This window comes from Ambystoma mexicanum, chromosome 3p, assembly GCF_040938575.1.
Source record: "Ambystoma mexicanum isolate Mex_15411 chromosome 3p, UKY_AmexF1_1, whole genome shotgun sequence".
Taxonomy (NCBI): Eukaryota; Metazoa; Chordata; class Amphibia; order Caudata; family Ambystomatidae; genus Ambystoma; species Ambystoma mexicanum.
The window spans coordinates 890,197,675-890,222,376 of record NC_090925.1 but is presented as its reverse complement, the minus strand read 5'-3'; the positions used below and the strand labels follow the sequence as shown (position 1 = coordinate 890,222,376).

The window sequence follows — 24,702 nt, the reverse complement described above, 5'->3', positions numbered from 1 at the left end:
TACGCCAATTCCCTTGTTGATATGTATGTCAGAGGCTCCTGCACCAGGTTCTTGGCAGGAAATCCTGTTCCTAGTCAGTTCTTGGCAGGAAATCCTGTTCCTAGTCATGCCACTCCCATCCTTGTGCGCTAGATAGGAAAGCACCATTGTACATCCTACAGAAGGGCTCTGGCAAGTTTTCCAGTTCCATCCTCGATACCTTGAGTCAGTCCTGCATTTTTGTTTCCTCCAATTGCATGCGGAAACTTGTAGTTTCCCTTTGAAAGGATGGGCCTACAAATCCCAGCATGCATGAGAAGCCACACATGGAAGTGCGCAACCTGGCAGCAATGGAAGAGGGAAAGGGGACTGGAACAACACATACAATATCCAATTTTTACTGTAAGTATCTGATAAGAAAACACACCTACTTACAAAATGCCTGAAACTTAGCTACTACTGACACATCTTCACTTACCTTTTAGCTTGTAACTGTTATTACAAAATCCGTGCACACTTACTTGCACCATTTTTTCTCTTATGGTTAACGGCACTGCACTGTCGTTTGAAACAAGTGAACCAAGATGATAACCGCGGCAGCAGCCTGGGGCAATTCGCGTCGCCATTAGTATGGGAAAAATCAGCGTAGTTTCCGGTAAGGCATGTATGCGATTAAAACACGAACTGCTGTGACAATTCCAAGGCTTCTACGTCTTCAGATAGACGGGACACTGCTACCACAGAAACAAGTGTCCTTGTTATTCAATGCGACTCTCCTGTGCGCGCCCAGTCACTGCCTACCTAGTTGTTTGGCGGAAGCGTACACTGTCTGGGAGTGGTAGCAGGAAAGGAGGTGTGTGCAATAGTTTTCGCGCCACTTGACCGCGGAGGATTGTGGGAGTGTCCGGTGCTGGCTCAGCAGCTGTGTTTGTTTCTTTCCTGTGTGGAGGGGCGCACGGAGCTCACATTTGAGGAGAGAGAAAATAGTCCGGGGGCAGTCAACCGATTTCAGCTAGGAATGTATTCGTCCCTGCGTCTGTAGGCGGCTGTGATAAGCAGCGGCGTCGGGCATCGCTGGCAATTGAGGGGCGGTGCTTGTTCCCTGTTGTGGCAGGCGGGGCTTGCTTTCCGCAGATCGGACAAGTGGGGTTCGGTGGTCGGATGGCAGATTCGCAGCTTCCTCTGGGTCCAGCAGTCGGGGCTCGGGCAGCGTTGGCCATGCTTTGTCAGGAGTTGAACATGGACCAGGAGACCGAGGCTGAGGCACTGGATACTTTCAACAGCACATGCAGCACCTTCTGCCTCGAGGTACGAAACTATCCTTAAAGGTTCCATGTGAAAGGCGTTTTAAATCCTTGGGCTGAGGTGGAGAGAAAACTGCTAGACCGAAAAACGGTTACTCCATAGATCCAGAGGGTAGTGGACTTACATTCATTTTAAAAGAATGGGGACCGACATGGTCCCATGGTGCTCGGTAGAGCCCTATCAAAAGGTATGGGTGTCCGAATGCATGTTTATACCCCAGATGAGGCTGAGTGTGGTTCCAAGCTTGCCAACTTCTTTGGAAAAAAAGTAGAATTTTTTTCAACTTTTAAAGTGATCTCACAGGGAATGAGGTCACATGCCCTTTGGTCCAATGAGATCGCACGACATATCGAACAAAGTAGATGCTTTCAATCTTGGCAGGACAACTTTTTAGAAGAAGTAAACCAAACGCCATTTGAAACTGTCAACCCATCCATGGGTCTACTGTTATACAAAAAAATGTCATTACTCTGCCCACGAACAGTCAGCATTTTGTTTGGTGGATACAAATGTTTCGTCTCCAGAGATCTGTGGTTCAAAAACTTCCCACCCCAATGATAATGACTTATTACCTCAGGACCACCACCCAATTTATCATCCTCCTTTCTATCTTGCAACAAAACACATTGCCTATCCTTATGCGACTTTTTCTATGTCCCTTCCTGAGTTTCAAGATGATGGAGTCCAGCGCTCTAGAAATATATTTTCGTGAAATATTTTAAATATGCATTGCACAGACGGGAGTATCCAGTATGGCATTAGATGTGGATGGCTTAGGAAAAAGTACTGTTTTGTTTTCCAATTTTTTTTTTTTTTTTTTTTAAATTGAGGAATCCTGGTTGTCCTAAAGAGTGGTAGAAGGAAGAAAGACCTAACTAGCTGTTTTCATTAAATAAGCGTGGTTCTCAGAATCCCCGTGGCTGTGGTGCCATTAATGTACTAATTTAGACGCCAAAGTTAAAGGATAGTTCCGGGACTTTTTTTTTATTGTCCCTACGGTTCGGCCATGTGTTTTTAAGCATAAATCGGTAGATCGTAGAAAACTTTCCTATGGACCTTACCCGACTTTTCGTCCATTAACGCACTCGAAATCAGCCGCCATTTTCTGATAATCCTATCATTTCCCCCCATCGCCCTGGCTCACCTGCGTTTGCGGCACTAAATCAAATCCCCCGCCCCTGAAACAGACTTTATCAAAACATTCATATTCCCCGCCTCTCTCTGTGACGTTTCTGTGCTGCGTAGGCAAACGCGCCCAGGCGTCTTCTACGCGACTCCACACAGAACCCTGAAACCAACACAGATTAGCTCACAACACAGCGCGCCACAATTCGGAATATGAAAGTGTACTTTTAAATCAAACCGCAAGATTGTAAATTTGGTAAAGTACATTTATTTGACATCAAATGTTTAGAGAATATTCAGCGATTTGCATTTTTATTTGCTCACGTTCCAAAAAGTTCGTTTTGAGGCACGCGATGTTCCTTTGCTGTACACAGGGTCTTAGATTATCTCACAATACAGCGCCACAATTCGGAATATGAAACTGTGGTTTAAAAGCAAACGGCAAGATTGTAAATTTGGCAAAGTACATTTATTGGACATCAAATGTTTAGAGAATATTCTGCGATTTGCATTTTTCTTTGCTCTCGATCCAAAATAGTTCGTCTTGAGGCAAGCGATGTTCGTGTGCAGTACACAGGGTGTTGGTTTACGATAAAATAAGCTCTTCGGTCGCACTGATAATCGCATGGCTGTTCCAACAACGAGGCACTAGGCCACCACAACGGTCTGAATGTTGCATCTAGCCGTTAGTACCGCGTAAGGGCATACTTGTACTTGGCGATCGTCCCATAAAATGATCAGGGTGCTAACGTTGTTCACGCGGAGAAGCAACTGGCGGTTGTAGAAGCCATCCGCCGGTGTCTGGTACTCGTGACACAGACAATAATGAAGGATGTACCTGTTTTAAAAACATAAAAAATGAAATTAGTCTCACCATCAGATCTTTATTAAAATTATTCATTTTATATATTAGGTCGGGAAATTATTTCATAGCTAGGACAGTGCAACTGGGTATTAAACGTCAAGGGGGGGCTGTAGGATACTGAGACAGTCCCCCAGTGCAGGGGTTGACAGGGAGGCAGTGCAGGTGGAGAGTGGAAGGGCCCAGGACCGAGGTCGCAGACAGTGGACCAGTTGTAGCAGGGGAGAGGGAGAGAGAAAGCAGAAGCAAAGAGGAAGGTTTTGAGGTGCTTCCGTAAAAGGAGATGGTTCTCCTCAAGATAGTGCGCGGTACAAAACAATATGCCACATAGAACGAACAAGTACAACTTAACCCGTCTTTAAAGCTACTGTATAGTAATTAAATTGCGGTATAAACTCATCTAAAGAGTTACTTACATTATATTTGCATTTTCCATTGTGTCTGTGCGTAGGGCAGCCCCGAAATACCACTCCTTCTATGCCGACGTTATTTCTTCTAATGAACGAACATTAAATGGCTATTGTTTCTGAAATTTTATTCATTATCGTTTCTTACGTTATTGCCCCACACCCCCAAAAAGAAGTCTTTCGGGATGGTCCCGGCCTGTCAAGGTCAAATAACAATAGAACCTTATACTGAGTCGTGGGCCATTCCGGCACCCGAGCAAAAAATCAAAGCAGCTGACCTTCACTTTGAACGAGCACACATTCCTAGTTAGCTACATTCAGTGTAAGGCCATCTCACAGGACTTGAAATTTACACTCCATCTTTGCATTTTGTCTGCGTGCTTTGCAGCCCCAGAGAACCATAAATACGGAGACATTCTATATTTTTTGAAAAATGATTTATATTACTGTTTGGTTTAATTTAATGAGCAAATGAACAAGGTTGGATAGACACATTGCATGTACACTGAGCAATCACTTTTATTTACACAATACATAGCTACACATATTCAATGGGCCTGCGACATGAGGAGGCTGGAGAGCAAAGTCACAGGTGACACCCGGGTGGTTCGCACTACTGCACGGTGAAGGGAGGGGCAAGGGTGGAGAGACACATTGCATGTACACTGAGCAATCACTTTTATTTACACAATACATAGCTACACATATTCAATGGGCCTGCGACATGAGGAGACTCGAGAGAACAGACAATCGAATTACAATCATTTAAACCGTGATGTGTATTTCTCAATGAGCTCTTCTTTAGGTGGACATGGAACAGAGGCAATGTTGGGTGGCAATGCAGTTGTCCCCTGCACAGGTTCGTTCACAACTCCATGTATGTGCCTATCTAGGACATCAACAATAAGTCTCTCAATAAAGTCATATTGCATATCCTCAAACACTGGTTTGATAACCCATTGTTTACTTCTTTTTGTGAAGGCCTTATTGTAGCGAAGCGTCCCTAAAGTTCCGGTCGTCCTACTTTGTTGACGGCCAACATTATGGTTATGTGCCAAGACCGCTAGAAGAGTCCGATTTATCATGCCCTCCATGCCAAAATGCAATCGTTTTGGCCTGTACTTTAGGCACATATTGTGGAACACCTCCAAATCTCCTGTGTGGCAGAATTCCGTGAGTCCCCTCAAATCTCTTGTTATAGTTTTATCAAATACAATCTTTTCAATGGCTTTGTGAGTGGGTGATGAATGAATCAACCACTTCTTCTTCCGTGCCTCCTCTGTGGACAAATGGCCATGTTCACAATTGTGGAAATGTTGGTTTGTGGTCCAGTGGTGAACGTTGCTACAGTGTAACATTACTGACCGCCATTTTTCCAGTAGAATTTCCAACGACCCTCCACATGTTTTTGAGCTCCACCAAAGATGGTTGCTGATTGACTTGGACCACTGTGAAATACCTTGCATATCTTTTTTTTTTACCTGCAGCCGACATTTTTTTTATTGATTGTTTTTGCAAGATGCCAAACGTCAAATTGGTGATTTATATTTTTGTACTCTTCTCTCATTGTCTTGGCAATTGAAACGTGTCTGTCCGTGGCTATCAGGTCGATCACCATTCCCCGCGATTGTAGTTCTTGCAATGATGCTACAAAGCCAACTTTCTCCATGGCCACTGAGGATGTACTTTGTGACACCTGCACGACCACCGAACTCACAATTTTCTTACTTTCCATGTCCTGAAAGTGGTAGGTGCAGTACTTGGCTGAAAATCCTGGGCTGTCGCACTGTCCATCACCGGCTAGCCTGAACCGTTTGCCCGCGAATGTACTATCAATAGACATTTTTTCCATTCTCCAAGCTTCGCTAATGGCTGGAAATAGACAAACGGTTTGGTATTTGTAGAACTGAGTTTTCGCAATGAAATGGATTCCCACAAACTGAAAGAAAGACTCTAATTTTTTAAAACTTGAACCACTAAAAAGTGCAGCCGCTGCACAAAGTAGATTGCCTGCTGGCAGTTGCCCCAGCATGGGTTGTGCAGACCATGAGAAAGGATGATATTTTGTACATGTGGCATGTATTTTAAGGTTAGTGCCTCGAATTGCACGAGTCACATTAATCAATGGCTCCCCACATACTTCCCCACCAACCGAATGCCCACATTTCATCCGAATAATAATATCAATCAAACAACTGTCGAATACAATGAATTTGGCCTCTTTCCTTATACTGTCACTCTGCATCCCAGCTGGTTCGGCCTGTAACGTTGAGGACATGTCACTCACATGAAAGGTAGAATCTCTGATATCGTCTTCCGCTATGTTCAGTGATATTGATGGTGTTTCATTGTCGTCCACTTCATTCTCTTCCATTGCAACATCTGTTCCTTCTCCGGCGATGGGTGAATAAAACAATTTCTTCAACTTTCTCGCGGTCTTAGTTTTTGCGGGTGTGGATTCTGTGAATTGATCTCCGACTGCATCCGAACTACCAGGAGGACATTCACTATCAATGGCTGGATGTGGTATAGCTCCGTTGTCAATCACTTCATATTCTTCCCATTGGCACGATGCATCTCCAGTCTCAAGTCCCTGCCAAAAGGTTTGACAAGCAACATCTCTCGTTCGCTTCACTGTCTGTGTAGATCTAGTTCGTACACCCACTCGCAACTAGAGGACAGATTGGAAAAGGGACGTTCAGTTTAAACACAACTTACAGTATTGAACTATTAACAGTGAAAAACAACATAATATAGTGACCAGGACACTAACCTTCTTTTGCTTTCTTTTCTTTGAAACTTTCTTGCCTCGAACTTCAACATCGGGACGCTGTTGCTCCGACTCGTGTGTGCATGTCTCCACTTCCTCTTGCGCTGCAACGACTATATTTTCATGATAAGCACATCCATCACGCACTGACGCTCCATCGACTCCCTGAAACATAGAACTTTCATTAGTATGTATAATAATATTGAAAACACAAAATGTACTTGGGGACCAATACCCACGTACATCTCAATAGCAAAACACGAATGAACGCTTTGTGTAGAACATTCAAACAACAATTATTCACGCATTGTTGATCTAGTTAGATGGAACTGTCAAGATCCATACCTCGGGCTCCTCATAGACTTCCATTGATGATATTATTGAAGATGATGCTTCAGTAACTCCCTGAAACACAGTAATTGCATTAGTATGGTTTTCTATTTTGTTAAAAAGAACATAAACTTTGTGCAGGCGTCAACGGCTCATCTAAATAGACCTGCACAAATGATCAGTTGTCTAAAATAAATAATGGATATCTAAATATGATTCGATTTGCTCGATCGTTGGAAGTGTCACCACCCAGAGATCTGCATCAACTACTAGGGGTGATGTTCTTGTAGAAGAAGCTCCGTCATCTCCCTGAAACATAGTACTTGCGTTAATAAAGAAGGAAGTATAGCGGATGTAATCACGTCATATGATTTTGCTTGATCGAACTGTCAGTATCCATACCTCGAAATGCATAAGAACATCAAGGGACGATGTAACTGTGGTGCACACTTCTGCAAGCTGTTGCGCCGACCCGTAACTGCATGCTCCCCCTTCTTCTTGGACTAATGCTCCATCGACTCCCTGAAACATAGGACTTTCATTAGTAATGAACACAATATTGAAAAAAGAAGGCACATAGGAGGGCGACGACAGAAGGACATATCAATGGCTAAAAACGAAAGAAACATTGTGTGTAACAATCACGCTACAAGAATGCAAGATCTGATGATCTCCATCGATGGAACTCTCCGGAAATGTACCTCGAGCATCTGAGTGACATCAACGGTTGTCGTCAATGCGTTGGACTCCTCAGCATCTCCCTGAAAGACAGTACTTGCATTATTTTGTATAACAATAATTATAACTGAAAACAAAGACTAGAGGACGAGTACAAGGGTGTACCATTAGGTAAAATAATCACACGATAAATTAAAACTATTGATTTACATGCCTAAAACAAGTCAGTGGCAGAATAGCTAAGTAAGATTACCCGATAGGCGCTTGAAGTGGCTGATGACTGCAATAACGACACGGATGGAGAATCTTCCGGCTTCATATTGAGTGGATACATAAATGGGGAAATTATTGTTAGCTAGTGCTACACACTACCGCAAGGCCGAGAGATAAATACGTAAACTTGACTCACCAGTGGAGGGATGTGGACGAATAGAGTGGGAATAGCGGTTGAGAGCAATTTTCGCTTCGCTCGCGGTGTGTTCTTCTTTATTAGCAATGATGTGGAGTACATGTCTGAGCTAAAGTGCCTGCTGCAGATGCGGTATCGATCACCCCTCTTGTCCGCAAAGACTTCTAGGACTCTACTTTCAAGCTCAGACGGTGGATATCCGCAATATCGGACCCATTCTCTTATCTGATCTATTGTCTTAGGGAAAACATGCATTATATTACCTTCAGATTTACTATGAGTCTTCGAAGGGCAACCGCCAATGGAACAGGCAGGCAATGTGGAAAGTTCTGAAAAGTAAAGATCAACAATTCTCTATGAATACCAATGTGCTAAAAAATTAAATGACACATAAAAGGTCCAATGCAAGGTTCGTTTTGGTTCTTGGAACTATACACGTTATTCACATGCGGATAAGTATTTGAATAACTTTAAAAAAATAGAAAAATAATTTGACTAAACTCAGAACATGTGACTAGTTCCTTGCACGTACTGTCTTGAACGAAAAGAAATTGGACGCAAAATGATTATGGTACATGGCCTTACCTTGACGAACAAACAGTTAGATGCAGGAATCAGAGTAGTTTCTTGTCGTAGAACAGGGAGCAGTTCACAGGTTGCAAACTGACGAGTTTGCTCGAAGTGGTCACGGAAGTTCACAGAGCCGAAGAGCAGATAACCAGCACCTTCACGGGTTGACTAGCAAAGCGTAAAGAAGTTCTCATTAGAAATATGAAGTGGGTTATAAAGAATTCGAAACAGGGGTGTGTTTGTGAATGAATGACGTGTATATGTCGGGGCATTATGCGGTTTGCAGGGGGGCGACCAGCGTGAGGGGGGATGCTTGGCAGGAGACACGGGGTCTGGAGGTAGACATGGGAACAACAACCCATGCTCTGTAGACCACTTTGAAGTGTACATGCTATTTGGCACCTCTTGGCCTTTATCGCTCCCTGACAGCTCCACTTGCCAGCACAAGTACCCCGGTGCGAAGTGCCTTTGATAGGGCGGGGGGTGGATTGGGGCGGTGGTCGTGCAGACAAGACACAGGAAGACTCGTGAATGGAGACACACTTATGTGGATTGCAGGGGGGCGTTCAGCGTGAGGGGGGATGCTTGGCAGGAGACACAGGATCTGGAGGTAGACATGGGAACAACAACCAATGCTCTATTGACCACTTTGAAGTGTACATGCTATTTGGCACCTCTTGGCCTTTATCCCTCCCTGACAGCTCCACTTGCCAGCGCAAGTACCCCGGTGCGAACTGCCTTTGATAGGGCGGGGGGTGGATTGGGGCGGTGGTCGTGCAGACAAGACTCGTTTGCCGCAGGGCCTCACCAAGGAGAGGCCATCTAACTGCATGTAAGAGGCAGGCTGCAGGATCTAGTACATGGAAGGCAGGGGGGTGAGTTTATAAATACCTCAGCCTCCCAGGAGAATATATGGGTGCAGTTCACCCTGGACACCCTGGATGCCTAGGCAATTCGTCAGCAGCAGGCTGGCCTGTGGTAGCAAGGCGGCACGGGCCAGAGGGGGTCATCTCTGTACCCGGTGCCCAAAAGGATGATTTATTATGATCAACCATATTGATTATTTACCTATAACCATGTTTTGTATCAATAAAATCCAACGGCCTTTTATTGCCAACGCTTGAACAAAGTGGTGTGGTAAGTATTTTTGGGGGAGGAGGCAAGGCCGGGAGGCTTGATGCCAACCCGCAAAATAACATATGTATGTCTGCTGCATATGGGTTCAACGGTTATGTGGATTGAAGGTGGGCGGCCAGCGTGAGGGAGGATGCTGGCCGGAGACATGTGGTGTGACAAGACAAGGCACAGGAAGACTATTCAATGGAGACACACTAGATTCATTTAAAAAATCAAAACCACCATTGTTAAAATACATGTTGGGTTTTATTTTAGATCTTATTTTCAATTGAACATAAATAATAAACATTACACATTGTAAAGTTCCGGTTGCAGCACATCCAGGGAAAATCCTCGGTATTGTCCACTGTCGCTGGGGAAATGTTGTCTAATGGCAAGTACCGCACAGGAAGGTATTACTCTCCGAACGCGGTGTCCGAGCCTCCCGTGAAGCCACCAAGTGAAGCAACGATAGGCCACCAGCCTGTACCACCTGTGAAAAAGAAAGATGCAATGGAACCAATTTACATGCGTTCGAATGATATGTAGATGTAATTTTATATGTGGGAGACGACCATGAAATAGTAGTGGCATCACTGACATCACAACCAGAGTATACTTACTCGTTACTCGGATTACGTGGACGAACAGTGCCGCGAAGTTCGTGCATAAGCACCATCATCATCCTCAACACGGTCCGTGAGAGGCAGGCTTCCCTGAACTCTGGCAGCTCGGTGATGCATTGCGGACTTGGCTCGCCTTCCGAAATGTAGGCCAAGCACCCGGAATTTTCACGGCAGTAGCAGTTCTCCTCCTCAGTTGGCATTAGCTCGCACCGATTGCACGTGCACCAGGTGGAGACGCCGTCCATGCGACATGGTCCAGGCTCTTCATCCGTTGACTGGTTCTCCCAACTGCCGTCCGAATACCCATCGTTTTCGCGTGCTTGCCTTTCCAGTAGTTCCTCCTCGGTGTACTCGGGCTCGTACATATACGGCATTATTGTAGCCATTGTGTGGTAAAGAAAGTAAAATAATTTACAGAGATGGTACAGGTGTTCACAAGGCCTAGAAGCGGCGAAGGTAGCTGACCAGAGCACAGAAACGAGTCACAGAATACTCAAAGTAACACAGAGAGAGTAATGGAATCGAAAATCTGCTGCTGTGTGTTGTGAAACGGTGTGTTTATACTTATTGAGGAAAGCGGCGTCCTGCCATTTCCATGGCGACAGGTCATTAGCTGAGGCGCAGCGATTGTTGACACGAAACATGCTTTGGCGTTGGGAAATGGGCGGTACGCGTCTGCTGATGTCAGGCTCAGGGGCGGGGGATTTGATTTAGTGCCGCAAACGCAGGTGAGCCAGGTCGATGGGGGGAAATGATAGGATTATCAGAAAATGGCGGCTGATTCCGAGTGCGTTAATGGACGAAAAGTCGGGTAAGGTCCATAGGAAAGTTTTCTACGATCTACAGATTTATGCTTAAAAACACATGGCCGAACCGTAGGGACAATAAAAAAAAAAGTCCCGGAACTATCCTTTAAACGATGGCTGCTGTTTTGTAGAACCTATAGCTAGAACTAATTAATAATGCAAAACCTACTCCAAAATAAGCGCTCCCCTGTTAACATATGATCATTGGTCAATGATTGTGTATGATATTAGTGTATCATTAAAAAAATATGCTTTACAAAGAAACAATCCCCCTTCAATGTACTTTAAACAATAAGAATTGTATAACGTTAGTTAATGAATTTGGATCACACCTTGCCATTGGGCGCAAGCTACATTCTTTCGCGGTAATACTTTGAAGTATGGACTTTTTCCCCTTTTTATTGAGCATAAAAGCCAAGAATAGTTAATTATTTAAGACCTGACATTAAAAACTTGAGATCTCCTTAAAACGTCATGTTAACATGGTCTGGAAAACCACAGTTTATGCAAGGGCTGGGAAATCCCACACTCAATAACGGACATAGACAAAATGAAAGGCAACCCCATCTTTATTAAGATCCAAAATAAAGCAGTGGCAGCATGCTACCATCAAATCTTGCAACTCTCTGAGCTCTTCATACAAAATAACATATCATATACCGAAAACACAACATAATGACATCATACTATAAAATGTACGGGGTGAGGGGTTTGGACAATATTAGTAACTACACATTGTGCAAGTATTAAACCTTTAATTGGATAGTTCTTAAGTGATGGCTCCTCCTGAGACAACCTCTAAATTTATAACCACAAAAATACATAATTTATACGATTTAACTATTGGTTGGTACAATACATACTAGGCCGCGTTCCATTGAGAGTTTGAATTGGTTGGCATTACCCTGACCAACCATGGGCAACTGACAGGTGGTCAAAACCTGAGCCAAATGGGAGTAGGGGAAGAGAGATCCATGTGCTGCGTGTTTCATTTCAAGAAAAATACCATCCCGTGTCTCCTAGACCATGAGCCAGGGTGATCAGCTTTGTCGTTAACCGTGTGATGCCCTTCTTGTCTGGGGATATGCGTGAGTAGTAAAAACAGGTGTCTTATCTGATTCTGTAGTAATGAATCGACTGTGTTCTTGAATTATTGGTCACATGTGAGAGAAACGCGTTTGGATTTACTTCTCATTTGTAACTATTTTAGCGAATATTGGTGTGTGTTGCGGTTTCTTTTATCGCTGGAGGCGCTCTTGACCTTATTCTTCATAATGTTTTCTAACTTATAATTAACCTGCATTTGGCTCACAACAGTTAAATTGTATTATTCCAGGCTTTAATTCCTTTGGGAGTGTACTTCTTGCATCTGGGAAACCTTATCTGCCTTCTCTGCAATGTGCAGACCTTCCCTTAAGTTCTTCGTAACCTTGGCTTACACTCTGAGCGCTGCACGGATCTGCTATTTCTGTAATGTCAGCATTCTGTGCTCTCTGAAAGTCTTGAGGCTTTTATGTATTACAAATGCTTGCTGCGATTTTCCATTTTGGAAAAGATCGCTGCTTTTGCCTTTCTATGTTAGTGAGCTATATTCTCGTGTCATTAGTTTTGTATTCAGCTTATACATTGCGTATGTTATATTCATGTCTTTACGGTTGCATTGTTAGTATTCTTCATGTATAAATGCATATTTGACCTAGTGCGTTTTCTTCATAGTTTAGTGCACGTGTTCTTCATGTCCATTGGATGCATATATATTGCTTGTCTGGCAATTCTCGCCGTCTTCAGCTGACATCGTGTTCATTGTTTGCTGGACCTGCTCGGGATACGGATAGTATGGTTGCCTCAGAGAATACCGCTTCTCACCTGTGTGAGTGGGGGAGGGGCAGTAGCTATGGGTGACAAATTCATATGCCTCTCAACATTTCCCCCACTGGTCGAGTCCTCGACCAGACCCTCTTCCATACCCTTCCCGCATGAGGTTTCTTGGATGTCCATATTTAAATGGTTCCATGTGATTTCATCGTCTGCTTTTACATCGCCAGGCTTTTAAACGTGCATATTCCATCGTATGTGCTCATCGTTTTTTAAATGTTTTTTTTTTTTGAGGGGGGGTCCCCCCACCCACACTTTACAATTGCCCACCCATCCAAACCCTTGTTTGCCTTTTCCCACCCCCCCCACTAAAAAATTCGATGAGCACATACGGTGTAATGTGCAAGTTTAAAAGCCTGGCGATGTAACAGCAGGCAATGAAACAACGTCGTACCATTTAAATCACCCCCATCAAGTTGCCTGCGCTTCTTATATGTTCGTCCAAAATCCAGGTCGTATAGCAGCACTCCCCATTGGCACTACAATATACCGATCGTCCGATGTAATTCTGAGCTTATCAGGGATAAGTACATTTCAAACCTGTCGAGGTAATGGGACTTCCTCTTACGTGACTATGAGTTAGATTATCGGTTTGGGTGTGCTCATAGAGTATCCACGTTTATTAGTGTTTCCATTCCAACTGCTCCTTTGCCACCATTTATTGCTATTCTTAAGGCACAGGCAAGTAGTATCAGTACTACTATGGCTATTAGTATCTTAAATGCATTAGACAACCGGGTGGCTATCCAAGAGAACAAATGTCCCAGGAGGATAGCTCAGCGGCATCGAGCTCCCCTTGGAAACAAAGCAACACGGGTTCGAACCCGGGTCCCTGCTTAAAAACCTCCAGGTATTAAGCATGTCATAAATACGCAACTAAGAGACACATTCCTGTTACAGCACCTCGATGCCCCCAGGCTGTGTCAACGCTTTAAAAATAAATAGTCAAACTAGCCATAATTTTCAGGTTCGTACACCTTCCATTTTTGTGTGCAGATCTGTTAACATGGCTATGGCCTCAGAGCAGGTATGTATGTGCAGCAAGACAGCCCGATTTTCAAACACCCATCACCTCCTATGGCTGTTATCAGATCGAGGACATGTCTGTTTTGGAAAGTCATGAGCCGGATCGCTCTCGGCTCTTCCTTTATGGCATTCGTCTTTTACAGTTGCATTAATTGTTTGCAACATCTCCCATCTGGTTATTTGTAACCACTTAGCGTTTGTGTTTGCCTAAAATCAGGGAGCAAAGAAAGACGTAAAGAACGCTGTTGGTTTATTGAATAATGTATGCTTGTTTATTGAATTATGTATGCTCGTTGGGTATGTCATCCTAGGTTTCTGCTGATTTAGTCCATAAATAGTTTTCCCTTTTGTTACGTTTTCGGGTAAGCTTACATGTGTATTCATTCGGGGAGAGCCATCAATTTGTACCTTGCTCTGTGGTACTGCTAGTAATGGCGTACCTATTATCGCCAGTGAGCACACTCCTCCCCAATTTAGAGGGAGCTGTATCTATTCTCTGGAACCTGCATAGGCTAAGGGCGCAGTGTTGTGCAACACAGGGCAGCAGGAGACGCTGGCCAATTGATTCGTAGCACGTTGCGCTACACCCATGCATTGTTTCCTTTTAAGAATCGAGTATCGGACCCTCCGTGGCAAAGGCAGCGTAGGCTAAGGGCACATTTTAGTGTGACGCAGGGTATGCTGGCCGATTGATATGCTGCGCTACGCCCCAAAGCATATCCTTTAATAACCGACGATTGGACCCTCGTGGCAAGGTTTGCGTAGGCTAAGGGCACCATGTTGATTAAAGCAGGGGAGTGCGAACATGCAGTGTAGCCGTCGACCAGAAGGTAGGAAAGGTGGGGAGCTCAGCAATTTCTGCACCCCACTAAACTGCCCTACCTTGCGTTTACTCCTTTCAACGCGTGACACATTCTACACTGTTCTATGGGCCCATTAGGTTTTGCCCTCTCCCAGGTAGCCGTACTTGTGTTTATGTTTCGCTACTGTTTCTTTACATTTCTTGTGTATTTTCCCTCTAGGTAAGATGTTCCTGCGTGTGCTTGTCGCACTGCTTATTATTGTGTCCGCTAGGCGTTTTTCCTATTTAGGTCGTAACTGATCGCGTTTGCTCACCATTGTTCCACTCACTACTGTTGTACTGCCCTCTGTTGACTCTTATCGTCTGCTGTTGCTTGCTGTCTCCCTCTCTTCCCCCTTCCCTGGACACCTCCCTGTTTTTTTCTGTGTGGCGTAGCTCTGTGCTGTGCATCCCTTCTCTTTTCCCCTGCGCTCTCTCTCTTGTGCACCCCTATGGTGCTCTAAATTTCCCCCCAATCTTCTTTAACTCCTATTCTATCTCCTATCCTACCCCTTGCACTAAGTCTGGAAGGAAGCAGCTCTAGCAGGATACCCTGGTCTCCAACCCAGACCTTCCCATCATTGACACCTATGTCACTGCCTCTGCCGCACATGCTCTCACTGACATCCTCTTTATCGTTCCTTCTCCCGGCCTATGGACCCTTCATATGTCTCACCATTTATGGTGGCACCTGTTGGGAGGTCCTCATGGCCTCCTTCCTGTCCTCCAGAGTCCTCATTAATGTCTATCTAAATGGCACTGGCATGGTCCAGGGCCCTTGGCCCAATCTCCTCCTATTTGATAGGCGCATCCCTCGCCTCATCAATTTCCTTCTGCTACTCTCCTGATCTCCTCCGCCACCCCCTCATCCCACCTTGGCCACCTCCTTCCTCTACATTGCCTTCTCTGCCACTTCCTATGGCTACTCCTCTCTCCTGTACCCCTCCTTGAAAATCTTTAAAAGTGGCAACCTGCTCCACATAGCTACTCTCGCTCGGCTGTTCAACAAACACTCCTCTGACATCTGCCGTCTCCTTGAACTCCAGGACATAGACGTTTTTGCTCTTACCTAGACATGGCCAGCTCTGTCACGAGTTTTGACACTCCTCCCTGGCGGCTGCAAGATCCTCTCTGCACCTTGTAGAGACCGGTAGGGGGTGTCTGTACTTCCGCTCTCTATATGGTAGAGGAGAGGCCCAGAGGACCCCAGCCAAGATTCTCTATTATTGGTACGTGGTCGAGCAATCAAGGCCTAGGTGATGCGGGCTGGTTCTTAAGTACAGTGTAGTCCCCGAACACCCACAAAGGAATGTCCACACACTGTATTACTGAAAACAGTCTTTATATAATTAATATTCAAAGGTATGTACACAATCACAATAATGCACTTTGTACTTGGAAGTCAATAATGATAAATATATACGCGTCTACACTGATATCACTAATGTTATCAAATCTCATTAAAGTGCATCAACTGTACTGTTAAAATGTCACACAGATCAATAACGAGTATACCAGCAATAGAGATAGGAAGGAACGCAAGATGGTTGAAACAATAGGCAGAACACTGGCCCCTACCTCTAGGCGCAGTTCTGTGTGGAGATCCCCCCCCCACCTGGGCAACCTGTAAATAAAGATATATAGCACAAGCCCAATCCATATATTGTTCGATAGTCATACTTCTTCCTATTAAGGTTTTACCCCCCCAATGTACCTGGTGGAGTAGAGTTCTCCGACGATGCACCGACCGATCCTTCTTGAGTGCCTCCCTTTCAGGCGGGAGCCACGGATCGTCGAGAGGTGTCGGGGAACTTGGCGTTCGGTGTCGGGGAATCGACGGCCCTTCTTGAGTGCCCTCCCTTTAATGTGGGATTCACGGGTCGTCGAACGTCCGGCGGTGAACAGGGTGAACTACGGCAAGGAAGTGACAGCTTCGTTCTTAGCGGTGCTCGTCGATGACCGAGCGTTGGCGTCCTGCAAGGAAGAGGCGTGCGGGGCACCTCGGTGACAATAGTTCTGGACCGCAAAGAGCGGATGAAGAACTGTGGCCCAGCAAGGGTGTCGAGTCGTTGGCGTCTCTGCGGTCTTTAGGTGGCGGGAAACCCACCGGTAGATGCTCCTCGGCGCGTTGACGGTTGGGCCTTCTCCAGCGGTAGACAAGCGGGTGACGATGCAGACGAGAGCGTCTGATGATCAATTGAAGGTCTTAGGCAAACAGGAGCACGGCGGCTCCGGTCGGCGACGGCAGTCGTCGACAGTGGCGGACAACAGTCCGAGTGCTTGTCCTTGGAGTTCTGCAGCAGTCCCCGTATCGGGTCGGCAGCCTGTCGAAGGTCTGTCTACCAGGGAGCGTTGGCAAAGATCAGCTGTGCATGATGGTCCCTCGTAGCTCGGGAAGAGGGCGCCTTACCAGGCACAGCAGCTTTCAGATTGTGAAGGAGAGCAACAGCAATTCTTCTCGTCCAGCAGGGCTTCAAGGTCAAGCGTCAGTTAATCCAGTTACTCGTCGTAGTGACTTCAGCTTGTGAAAAGATTCCTAGCAGTGAGAGGTCCCCAGATATACTGTTGATCTCCCATTCATTCCGCTGGGTCACACTCAAGCATCCAATCACGACTACGGCATTCATGCAGGCAGGCAGCCAATCAGGCACACGAGGTATTCAGGCCATTCACTTCTCTCCAGACACTCACAACAAGTTATGTGTATTGGGACAAGTACCGAGCCATTCAACAATCCAAGCTGCATTCATACGGTTTCTGGTAGGGTTGTCTCAGTCATTGTGTCAACCACCAGATACTAGACACCCACAACACAGAATGCATATTCGTCACACACTCTATTCACCCAGGTCCCACCCACAGGAGGTACCCACAACATACATCACCGGGAAGGCTCCACCTAGTCTTGACTGGGCCTTCACAACAACACCATATATGGCACTTCCATCCAACAGCCAGTCAGGGGGAAGGGACAGAGTCAGGGCTTCCCAGGACTTTGGGAAAACAAGGTAATGGGTAATAGAAAGCAAGAGGCCACCAGGGCCATTTTTTTTCATCAGGAATCAACTGATCCCAATGGCAGGGCAAGGGTATCCCAAAATGGAGGATACTCCGCGCACCTGTCAAATTCAGCATGGAGCTGCCACCAGCCCATACCCTGCTCTGTGGGCCACCCACAGGTGCCCAAAAACATACACTAGGGGCAAAGGGTTGTACACCCACCCATGGGTGCCATAAGGGTATCCCACGAGTCTGTTCACCAAACCAAAAGAAAGAGAGCTGCACCACCAGGCGTCCCACATGAACTCCTGCGTGGAAAACACGACAGAACACACGATAAAAAGCAGTAAAGGAAAAGGATACGGAGGCCCTGTCCCTCCGATGCATTTCCAGCATCACACACCTCTCCCCAGGCCGGGAGACAGTGGCCCTGCTCTTTCCTGAGTGTATCCCTGCCTACAGTAGGGTACCAATGAGTACCAATTTCGGTTGGGTGATATTGTATGTAAATATGTGCTCTGTAAAGCGCTTTGGATTAAGGTGCTATTTAAATAACACATCATTATCCTTATCCATCATCCCCACTCAGCTCTATTCCTCCTTTGAATGCCTGGTCTGTAGGCTCTTTCTCTCCTGGCCTCTCTCTGACCTTGGCCACCATCTACAGGCTACCTGGCCAGAACACCCTCTTCCTCTCTGAATGGCTGACCTCACTTCTCTCAGCTTCTCCTCCTTGGGGATCTCAACATCCACCTGGACTCCCCAGACCCATCCTCTGGGCTCTTCCGCAACCTCTGCGACTCTCTCCCTCTCCATCCTACCCTCTGGTCAGACACACCCTGGATGTTCTCATTTCTTGAGACATCCCCCACTCTAATCCTCTTACTACTCCTCTCTCCTGGACTAATCACTTTCTTCTTTCTTCTCACTTAAAACGTCCTGTCCCCCTGGCAAAGTCCCACCCAGCACTTTCGACCTATGAAGCGAGTGTCAGTGGCTGAATTTGCCTCTATCTTCTCTCCCCCTCATACTCCTGCGGGTGACTCCCACTTTGACACTGACACAGTCCTTTCCAACCTTCACCTTTCTATCTCGAACACTCTTGGTCTCCTTGGAATGAGGATCCACCTGAAGTCTGCCGCCAAGTGTAACTGTTGGTTTGAGTCCAACCTGGGCACTCTGAAATGCAAGTGCAGAGTAGCTGAGTGGAAGTGGGGAGCTTTGGGCGCACCTTCTGACAAACTGGCCTGCCGCCTCCTCCATCATCTCTAAAAAGAGGGTCCATATTGAAGCCTGCATCTCTGTGGCCTCTAATAACACGCCATACTTTAAAAAAATCTGCAAGGAGCTGGCCAATCCTGCTGCAGTCTCCACCTCTTCTTCTCCTACCCAGGCCCCCTGCATGGGTCTGGCTTCTCACTTCACCACTAAACCCAGGACATCCTGACCGCATCTCCTCTTCCTCTCTCATGCGCCCACCCTAGCAGCCCCTCCTCTTCTTCTCCCCTCCGTCTCTCCTATAACACCTGATGATGTTTCTAGACCAGTCCGGTCTATGAAGTGTCATCCGAACAGGTGACCCCTTGCTCCTCCAGAACTATTCAGTACAACACTGTTTCTCTTGGCCCGGCTTTGGGCAATTTCTGTAATCACTCCTTTGCCACTGGATCTTTCCCCTCTTGTCTTAAGCACTTCCTTGTGCACCTGCTACTAAAAAAGACTTCTTCCGACTCCCTCCTGTCCGGCTAACTATCACCCAATCTCTATCACTGCATTCCTGGGCAAACTCCTTGAGGTTGTCGATCTCCTAGCTAACTCTCCACTCTGAATCTGTTGGTTGTCTCCATGACCATCAGTCTGGCTTCAGAGCAGCCAGAGGCACGGAAAGTGCTCTCCTGAACATCTGTGAAGATCTGCTGTCTAACCTCGACTCAAGCTCTGTGCCTTCTTCCTCCCTGACCTTTCCTCTGCTGTTGACATGGTCAACCACGCCTTGCTGATTAACAGACTCTGCGAAAACCTGGGCATCACGGGTCAGGCCATGGCATGGCTGACCTTCCTCTCGGACCAACGTTCCCAGGTCCTGCTTGGGTCCTTTCTCTCCTCCACCTCCCCCAAAAAACAAAATAAACCATAAAATAATAAAAAAACAAACACAAGTTAAAAGGAAGAACCCCCCCCCCCCACGCCACCATAACAATAGAAAAAATAGATACAATTTCCCTCCAAAAAAGGTCCAGTATAGTATGCAGGCTTCAGAACAATGATACAATAGACACAACTTTCCTCCAAAAGATGGTGATATGTGATACAACCTTTGTGATTCCCACTCATAAACAGATCCCATACACCATCTGAGGGCAGGGTTACCATCAAGCACGCCGCTTGTAACGCCACTAGCCTTAAATTATATAATGACACAGTAGGGGAAGGCGTGGTATCGCAAGTATTGCCACTGACGCAATGGATACAATTTGTAAAACCTTTATTGGAAATGTTGGGGTTGGAGAAACTCCTATTCTGCCCTTTAACTAAGATGGAAGTAGTCTCGACCATCAAACAATAACATCAGTCCTAGTGGAGTCTTGTCAAATTAAAATGGCCTATGCTAACTAAAACCTAATGCCTACCCTATCTCTTGCACAAAAAGTGTAACGAGGAGAAAATGTATGCAAAAGGAAAAGTCGGTGTAAACATGATAATGTGGCAGAACCACCTCTCCTCACGGGATAGGACGATCCTTCTAGGCAGGATGACGCACTCTGGCTCATCTTTCAACACAGTACATGGTTCAAAACCTTGTATCGGGGGCCAGCCTGGCCTTCCAGGTTTAAAATCCTTTCTCTGATTTTCAAAATAACGTTTCAACTAAAAAGATCACAAAGGCCCCCTTTGCTGGGCTCAGACCTCTCACGATACAGTTCACACAAAGTTGTAAGGGGGGTGCCCTCCCCCAAGCTTAATATACTTTGGGTCTCCCTGAATTGGGAACGGCTTTGGATGCCGAAGTCTTTCGAAATGTGATTGGTTTTCGCTACGGACCACCGGAGGACTACCTCGACTCAACGTTTATTATTTACTTTCACTATTGCTGCTTGTTCGCCATTTAGCTTCAAGCAATGCACCTTCACAGGGACTTTCGAGTGGGCTACTTCTTTTCACCGGGCCACTCCATTAGCACTGCTGATCTTGCAGCTGTATTTTACTTTAAAGTTCATTCACAGGTCTGCCTTTGTTTGCATCTTATCCACACACGTGTAGCCTCCCCTTGTGATATGCTGTTGCTATTTTTCACTTTTACACACACCAGGCTCTCGGGTCGCTTGATAACTCACTGGCTGTGTGTGCTTCCTTCTTGTTTTGTGTTTTACAAGTTCAGAGTTATGGTTAGTACCACAGACTTAGCCTCGCCTCCCCAACTCTGCCGTTCACCCGGGAAAGTTGCTGGCATTCTTAAAACGCGTGGGAATCTGGCCTTCTCCATGTGTCTTTTGCGGTCTGTCAGGGGCAACGACCTCCTTCAGCGAAGCCCTGGGGTTTTCGGCCCGCTGCTCTCGTCTGTTGCTCTGCTCCAGTAGGTGTGCCTTCGGGCCGATTAACGGGACATGTCCAGTACGATGTGAGTCTGATTACTCTGTCACCCTCTTCCTATGCCCAGTGTTTGTGTAAAAAACAGGCTGGGGGGAGTTGGGACTTCGGAAAATCCTAAAGAATAGGGTGGGGTAGATTAACATAAAAGAGGGAATACCACGTCTCACCATCAGCTATCTCACCCCCCACTCCTCGAAGACCCCTCACCTAGGTGATCCTCCCGCCCTGGTCCACCCACAGGAACTGGATCAAAAAGCGATGGCTGTGTCATGGCCACCTGGATGACCAGTCCCCGAGCGGGTGAGGTACCCTTTGGTTTTTCACAACACACATTTCCACAAAATGTGTTTTACAGACTCTAAGGTACCCGATCCACACTTGTTTTCCTTTGGGGTATGGTGCTAAGCCCCCTCAATTTCTCTATTCCTGCCAGTTTTGAATTTCAGCTTCATATAGGCCCTGGCTAAAAAAAAACTCCCACAAATTGTTGGATATAATTAGGCAAAGACTTCGTGTCCTTGAATATATTTGACAAACTCAGCTGCATGATTTCTTTTGTGGGAAGATTAACTAAAGACTGTTTGTTTGTGGCCATATCCTGCCAGTGTTTTTCATGCTCTTTTTGAAAACACTAAGTATAACGCCCAATGAATACCCTTGAGTGTACATAAACCAATGTTTGGCTATGGTGCTGAGTTTGACAATATTGCTAGATGGCATTGGTGATCCCCTGGTTTTAATTACGTCATACATAAGGCCATTTAGGTTGTCTGCTGGAGCATTAGCGAGCTTCCAGAGAGTGGTCAAACAACAAAGTTGTATTTTTAGGCGTGTTGCCATAACATTGTATTCCAAATAGACAATTTCTATAGAAGAACATCTACTCAATATTTGCCAGAGCCCAAGTTTCAGCTCCATAAAGAATGACAGATGCCAATTTGGCTTGATAGAGCTGAATCAAGGATCCAATCGAGAACCCTGCCCCCCCTCCCACCCGTTTCAGCAAAAGTGTGAATGCAGCCCATTGTCAGACCAAGTCAGATTGAAGACCCATATAAGTGGGCAACACCACAGAGTTTGCAATCCAGCAGGAATTCCGAAATATTTATATGTAGGAACCACTTCAAGCACTGCCCTGCCCATCTCCTATCTCAACTGTTTGGAGTTCTTGCCAGCAAGACCAAAGACCCATCATTTCGGTCTGTGAGCTGTTCACAAGTGAGTAAAGATCAGAATATGCTTTCAGTTTACTTAAGTTGATTGCCGACCATCAGGAGTAAGATCCAAAATAACAAGGTCATCTGCATAACATAACCACTGTATAGAAGTAGTGCCTAGTTTAGGCGGTATAGCAGAGATGTTGTGAAGTGCATCACCCAGGTCTGAAAGGTATAAATTGAAAAGCATGGGGGCTAAAATGCAGCCCTGTTTGAGGCTTTCTAAAGTTGGAATCTATGATGTTTTCCAACCATGCTGGTCCAATCTAACCTTTAACCTTGTTTGTTCGTGCAGGGAATCAATAATCTTTAACATACCTAGGGGGATGTTCCAATTAGATGGCTTTCTCCACAGCTTATTGCGATCTACAGTGTCAAAAGCGGCACTGAAATCAATATTTTCCTAGTCATCCAAGCCTTTTGTATGACAGTGATTAGGGCGAGTATGTTAGTGATGTGTTAATCCTTACGGAACCCCGTTTTTAAGGTAAGATTTTACGTGATTCTTCCCAATCCTCAAGCTCTCTGAGGAGCACTCGGGCAACATTCTTCGCTGGTGCATCCAACATGGCAAGTAAGCAATAGTTATTTGGGTTATTATCGTTACCCTTCTTTAGAACTGGGACTATTATGCTGTCTTGCTAAGAAGATGGAATAGTTTGGGAAGACGTCAATGCTAAGGAACAACCAGTATAGCTCGTAGGACCATACTGCGGAGTCGGATTTAATAAGATGACTGCAGATCCCATCGGGTCCGAGAGCCCTTGAGGATTTACTATTTCCGATGATCCTACAGATGTCCTCAGGGCTATGCATGAAGTCTCTTTGTGCAGAGAAGCATCAACATGGGAGCCACCAAACACCTGGTCAATGTACTTAGTCCAAGCTGTTTAAAATACCATTGATGTCTCTAAGGCAGAGGTCTTCACACTGTGGTGTGTGAGAGCCCTGCATGAAACGTGTGTTTTTAAAAATAAAAAACCTTTGTTGGTTTTCCTTTATTTTTTTTTAGATTAGGGGAAATGGGCAGGGGCGGCACACATGGTCGGACTGGAGCATAAAGCTGTCTCGGCTCCAATGAAAGTGTCCTGCAGTTGCAAATGGATATTGATTCCTTAAGTCACAGACTGTTTGAATAGTCCCCAAGGGGGTGTTTGTTTTTTGTTAAAATGTAAGCAAATTGTGATATTTAAAGAATATATATCCAGCAACAATGGTGAAAACTTCTAGCTACTCGTCAAACTGGCCCATTTTGTCGGTCCCATACTAGCATTTTGCATTTTTGGTACATGCGTTGCCCTATGGGCCAGTCCGAGCCCGGCGAGGGGGTGGCCACCCAGTGGCCCCCTCACCCAGCCCAGTGAACACTGAGCACTCCCATAGCTTCTTTTTCCTGCTGAGGGAGTACTCCTGGGCTAGCTGAACTGTCGAAGGGAAACACTGTTTTCCTTTGACAGTTCAGTTCAGATCCCCAGCCCCAAATGCTCACTGAGCCATGCAAGGGTGGGGGTGTTTTGCTTCGTCAGCCTTGCATAGCTCATTGGAAATACTGTCTGGGGCAATGTATGTCTGTATGTGCTAGGGTGAGCTCCTGTGCCTCCTCACACATATGGACAGAGCAGCCTGGAGCAGGGCGTTTCAGCACCCACGTGCAGGCCCCTGCAGAAGGTATGTTAATGTAATTCTTATTTAAATATGTGTATGGATGCGTGTATGCTTGTTATTAGTGTATGGTGATGGGTGCTCATGTGAATGATAGTGATTGGTGTGTGTGTGTCTGTGTGTGTTTTGATCCGTTGAGCTGATTTTGGTGAGGGGGGGAGGAGGGTTGTACAACAAAGTCATTTTAAAAATGCCCTTGTTGCACAATCCCCCTACCCACCTACCAAAATCAGCTCTCCTTCTGAGGCGCTGTGGAGCCCAGGGGACAGGTAGCGTTTTTTTTCTTCTTACTGGATATCTATCATTGATGTTCACTCAAAAATAACATGCTTTCCCTCTTGCGCCCCCCCCCACCCCCCCTCCAATCGCCTTGCATGCACACATAATCATGTTGATTGTGTTAGGCACTGTGGGGCCCAGGGGACAGAGATGGTATCTTTTTACTGGACATCCAGTAAACATATCATGCCTGGCCCCTGGGCCCCCAGCGCAAATTTCAAACTGATT

The 24,702-nt window shown here is 45.9% G+C and overlaps 1 protein-coding gene across 2 annotated transcripts in view; it reads left to right on the top strand.

Annotated features, from left to right (window-relative positions):
- Nucleotides 1-874: 874 nt before the first annotated feature.
- Nucleotides 875-24,702, top strand: part of RBL1 (RB transcriptional corepressor like 1) — a 1,112,731-nt gene continuing 1,088,903 nt past the window's right edge. Inside the window, exon 1 of one of the 2 annotated variants that reach the window (XM_069652118.1) lies at nucleotides 875-1,287. In XM_069652118.1, the coding sequence (XP_069508219.1) occupies nucleotides 1,141-1,287 (147 nt within the window). In that variant the 5' untranslated portion in view covers nucleotides 875-1,140. The remainder of the gene's footprint in view (nucleotides 1,288-24,702) is intronic. The other variant, XM_069652119.1, reaches the window with a different exon arrangement.